Source organism: Lupinus angustifolius, chromosome LG18, assembly GCF_001865875.1.
Source record: "Lupinus angustifolius cultivar Tanjil chromosome LG18, LupAngTanjil_v1.0, whole genome shotgun sequence".
Classification (NCBI taxonomy): domain Eukaryota; kingdom Viridiplantae; phylum Streptophyta; class Magnoliopsida; order Fabales; family Fabaceae; genus Lupinus; species Lupinus angustifolius.
In genome coordinates this window covers 9,327,285-9,332,686 of record NC_032026.1, presented here as the reverse complement: position 1 = coordinate 9,332,686, position 5,402 = coordinate 9,327,285, and the positions used below count along the sequence as shown (strand labels likewise).

Here is a 5,402-nt window from a genome sequence, read left to right as displayed (position 1 = left end):
TGCATTAAATATAATTAAAGAAGTGTTATTTTAATGAATAAGTATTTCTTCATTAATAGAGATCCAAATACATATTTTTTACTTATTTTTTAATGATAAAATTATAATTTTATTATATTTAAAAAGATAAAAATATTATTAGAAGTTACATTTCTAAGTATATTTTTATGGTGTTCTCTTTCTCACCAACCATTTCCTATTCCCCTGCCTGTTACTTCTCTCTTCAAAGGCCAACACACCACAAAACACCTGCTATATACCCACCACAACAATTATTATCACATTATCTTATTCATCTTCTCACCACTCACCACAACTACGCCATCATGGATCTATCAAAACTCGCCCCCATCGCCTCAACTAACCCAGACGTTGTCCGTGAAATCCCTAACCTCTTCCGTGTCTACAAAGACGGCCGCGTTGAGCGCCTCATAGGCGTTGAAACTGTCCCATCCGGAATCGACTCCCGAACTAACGTCGACTCTAAGGACGTAACCATCAACCCTGACACCGGCGTCTCCGCCCGCCTCTACCTCCCTCCAAACACCTCCCCTTCCCAAAAACTCACCCTCCTCATCTACATCCACGGCGGCGCGTTCTGCGTCTGCACCCCTTTCAACCCCGGCTACCACATTCACATGAACACGTTATCCGCTTACGCAAACGTCGTCGTAGTGTCCGTACATTACCGCTTAGCCCCAGAGAGCCCTATCCCCGTTTGCTACGATGACACGTGGGAAGCGATCCAATGGGTCGCGAAACATGCTAGCGGCGATGGTCCAGAACCGTGGCTAAACAACCATGTTGATTTTGGGCGCGTGTTCTTCGGCGGAGACAGTGCTGGGGGGAACATAGCGCATAACATGGCCATGCGTATTGGAGCTGAAGGGCTTGGAGGGTTAAACCTAAACGGTATCGTTTTGGCTTGCCCTTACTTTGGTGGTGATGAAAAGGATATCTTGGTTGAGTTGTTGTACCCGAATTATGGAGGAGTTGATGATTTGAAGATACATTCGATGAAGGATCCGAAAATTTCAGGTTTGTGTTGCAAAAAGGTGCTGATTTTCGTGGCGGAGAAGGATGTTCTGAGGGGTAGAGGACAAAGCTATTATGAAGCATTGAAGAAGAGTGAGTGGAATGGGACCGTGGATATTGTTGAGACAGAAGGAGAGAACCATGTGTTTCATTTGCTCAACCCCGTTGGTGAAAAATCTGTGGCCCTTGTTCAAAAGTTTGTTGAGTTCATGAAAGAAACTTAGATTCATATATCTTCCTTGTTTTTTTTGTAATTTCTGTGATAATAATGCTATTTACCCCACCACAATTTTCACATCATTGTTATATTTCTGTCGAATATAAGAGACATGTGAAGATATAACAATGATGTGAAGAAATTTAGTGGACACCATTTTTACTTTAGTTATGATGTTGGAACCAAATAATTGTTATCGTACTGTTTTGCTATTTCTTTTGAGGATGAGGACATTGGCATTTTTGTTTGTTAATCAGCTGTTTTCGTTTGTTTTTGGTTGAGTGTTTCGATAGAAAAGATACAAAATTTCATAAAATCTGAACTGAGTTCAATGAAGATTATATGAACAAAGACTGTATTTGAATGATCAACAATAAATTTTTAAACAATTACAAACTAAAATCTTATATAAGTGCATATGATTCGTTTTGTGGTGTAAGACCCCATTAAATTAATTTGATAATTTAATTCTTGATATCATCACTTGTTAATTCATTATCAAAGTAAAAGATATAATTGGTACTACAAAAAAAAACTAACATGTTATATAAATTGAAGTATGACAACTAAGGGTGGAAAAAGGCTAGCTCAGGCCAGACTTTGCCTTAAACATACTCAGTCTATATAGTACATAGGAGGCTGACCTGTTAGCCTGTTTAAAAAAAAGTTTTAAAGCCTAGGTCTGGCCTGTTTAAAAGTCTGTTTAAAGGTCTATTATACTATATGCTCATGAAATAGGTTACAATGTCTACATTTTAATGGACTTATAGGTTTATTTTTAGTTAGGTCCATCTAATTCTAATAATTAAACTATATTTTTATATTAATATTACTATATATAATAATATTGCTTATATTAAAATAGTAAAATTTCAACGTTGTTATATAATATAACTAAATAGGATTGTCTGTTAGGTGGCCTAAAGTTTGACTTGTTAAGCTAAATAGACTTTTTAAAAAGCATGAACCTGATCACCTCTTTGTGAAAAAAGCCTAGTCTGAGCTAGCCTGTTATAGACCAGGTAATAGACCCCTGATAGGTGATCTAATCTGTTTCTACTCTGAATGAAAACCTCTAAGGTCGTATTCTTACGTCATAAGTGAAAATTAAAGTCACAAGTTTACACTGAAAATTTGTCTCATTCATAACCACGAAGATTCTTCCGTTCTTCGTCAAAATGCATGACAATGGATATGTTTGACCAGCGAGTTGGATTGGACCTAATATACCTACCTACCTAACCCAACTCAATCAATAATAAGTTGGTTTAGTTTGATTTGTATATTAAAATAACATTTATCAAACTCAACCATGTTTATGTCTTTACGTCTATTTTTACTTTAAGGTAATTTTATGGTTTGAATGAAGAATTCACATAATGAAGTGAGAGAAATTATAAATTCGAATCTAATCTATAATAAATATTACCATATTAATACTTTTTTATAAAAAAATGTTTATATGAAACTCATTATTGGGAGAATCTTTAATTACCAAGTTCCATTCGTGGGGAAGGCTTTTCAAGATGTTAACAGATGAAGGTTGCAATGGCATTTTCTTGTTACCTTTATCATTGCTTGTTATTGTAATATTTCTTCTTCTCTACAAGTGGCCAAGGGAAGTAGAAAGGCTTGAACTCGAGTTTTATTTAAGGAAAAATAATTATGTATATTTCAATCAACTAACAAGATCTAGATCATCCGATTGAAAACTAAAGCCAATGTCAATGTGGTGCAGGAGGAACACAGAATATATGTTTACAGATATTATAAAAGTGGATGATTAATAAAATATGGAAAAATTCACACAACCTTCTTAAATTTTATGTGTTTTGTAAGTAGACATTGTAAACTATTTTTTTTTATATAATTACTCCTTAAACTTTAACAATTGGTGAAATTAATTCATACATGCATACAATTTTAAATTACTAACAATGAAATTGAAATTAACACATTAAATGATGTAAGCATTTATCATGATGTTATTATTTCCACTATCCCACAATAATATGCGTTTAAATCAACATAAATAATCAGAGTTAATTAGGCATTCTTCATCCTTAACTAGTAGTAGAATCCACCATGATCAAAGTTCATATTAGGGGTGAATAAGACCTGACTCTACCCGTTCATCTGGTTTAGGTCGAGTCTCATCGAGTCTATGGTTGAGTTTAAGTTCAAAAATTAAACCTAATCAATATTTAAGGTCGGGTAGGGATCAAACATGATCCGATCCGACTCGTCCCATAATCACTCAGTCATCATATTTGTATATGTCTCTGTTCAAATATGTATGAAGTTATAACATTTTTTTGGTCGAAAATATTATTGATTCTCTAAACTTTTCATCATCTATATATGATTAAATATATATATATCATTTTATATATCAAATTACATATTCATAATAATAAATAATATTGAGAAGACTTTATCTAAAATGAGCATAGATGATATTTAGTCAGGTCTATGGTCAGGTCAGGTTTAAAGGCTAACCCAGTCGATATTTAGAGATCGGGTTAGCTTTAGGTCTAGGGTCAGGTCCGGATTCAAAAAATAATCCGATCAACATTTAGGGTCAGGTAAGGACAAACCTTAACCCGTCTCAATCCAACTCATACTCACCCCTAACTCGCATTAGCTTTTCAACCTTAAATAATAAATAGAAGATTCAAACTCGTGCAAGGTGCATTGATCTCATAAATCCATTATAGTGAAAAATCTTACAGAATTTATAAATTGCATTTTAAACAACTAAAATAATAATAATCAATTGCACTTTGATGAATGCTTATCCATGTAATGTGCTAATTCCAATTTCATTGTTGGTAGTTTAAAATTTTATTATTGTAGGGACCAATTTCAACAATAGTAAAAGTTTAAGAAGTAATTAAGAAGAAAATATAGTTTGCAGTATCTACTTGTAGAACACGTAAAGTTTAAGGGGTTTTGTGAACTTTTCTTATAAAATAAAGAAGTAAATAAGTTGCTATCATTCTTGCAATTAAATTGGCAATCAACTCAAACACATAATTTCATAAAATCATAGGGGCCATTAGAAGTACCTAGCACAACTTTGATATTCAATATTTGGATAAAATATTAACTTGTAAATAATACACTCAACAAATATAGTAATCAAATATTGATGACTAATTATGTCAAAGAATAAGAATTTCTTTGGTCTGACTTACTGCTCATATGGAAAACCTAATGATCATCACATATTTATTACCAAACATATGTTTGGAATTTTGGCTAAATAGAATCTTCCTTTCAGCGATTATTATTCGTATAAACTACAAATATACAATTGTCTTGTTATTTCCTATCAATCAATAGTGGTCACTTTCTTGTAAAGGTCAAACACATTTATAATAATGTATGTGAAATAATAAACTCTTTTTTAAACTAATTTACCATTTATATATACAACCTTATAATTATTACATGTTTAACATCACTCATGTGCATATGATCTAATTAAATATTAATATTCATTTGAGTCAATTAATATTCACATAAATATGTAAACATACAAACTAATATTTTATATTTATTATGATCAATCTAAGTCACTTTTGCAATTTTTTGATTTAATTGGTTCACTAAAATGTTAAAAAATAATTAAAATCCAAGATATATCTAATTAATTGAATTTTATTGAAGACTTAATCCAAAATATATTAATTTTTGCAACTATTAGGTGTTGTGCATACCATACACAACCAACATTCTTAAAGAAGCATCTCCATCCACTACATTCAATATACAACCCTTAGTATATTCATTGAGAATATAAAGAATAAAGTTACATATCCTCAAGACTATTGAATTAATTGTTCCTTTCTAAATTACAAGGTCTAGATCCATGCATTTGAGATAAATATGATATTATATTCTTAATTCTTAAAGTTAGTATCATTTTTTGGGTACTACCAAGGGTATTCCCTCACATTTTTGGTAAGGAATTAATTTTTTTCGGAGTTCGTGACTACCTCTCTCAACAAGTGTCGCACCCCAGCAAACCCTCAACCTATGGGATCCAATTGAGCCTTACACAACTGAATCAACGTCTTGTTGATAAAGTCAGTATCATTTAGAAAACTATAACATATATTATAAATTGTAATATTTCTTATAATTA

At 32.2% G+C, this 5,402-nt stretch overlaps 1 protein-coding gene across 1 annotated transcript; it reads left to right on the top strand.

Annotated features, from left to right (window-relative positions):
* LOC109333404 (probable carboxylesterase 5) lies at positions 211-1,488 on the top strand. Its single transcript, XM_019568885.1, has one exon. The coding sequence runs from the start codon at positions 327-329 to the stop codon at positions 1,257-1,259; it is 933 nt and encodes a 310-aa protein (XP_019424430.1). The 5' UTR covers positions 211-326; the 3' UTR covers positions 1,260-1,488.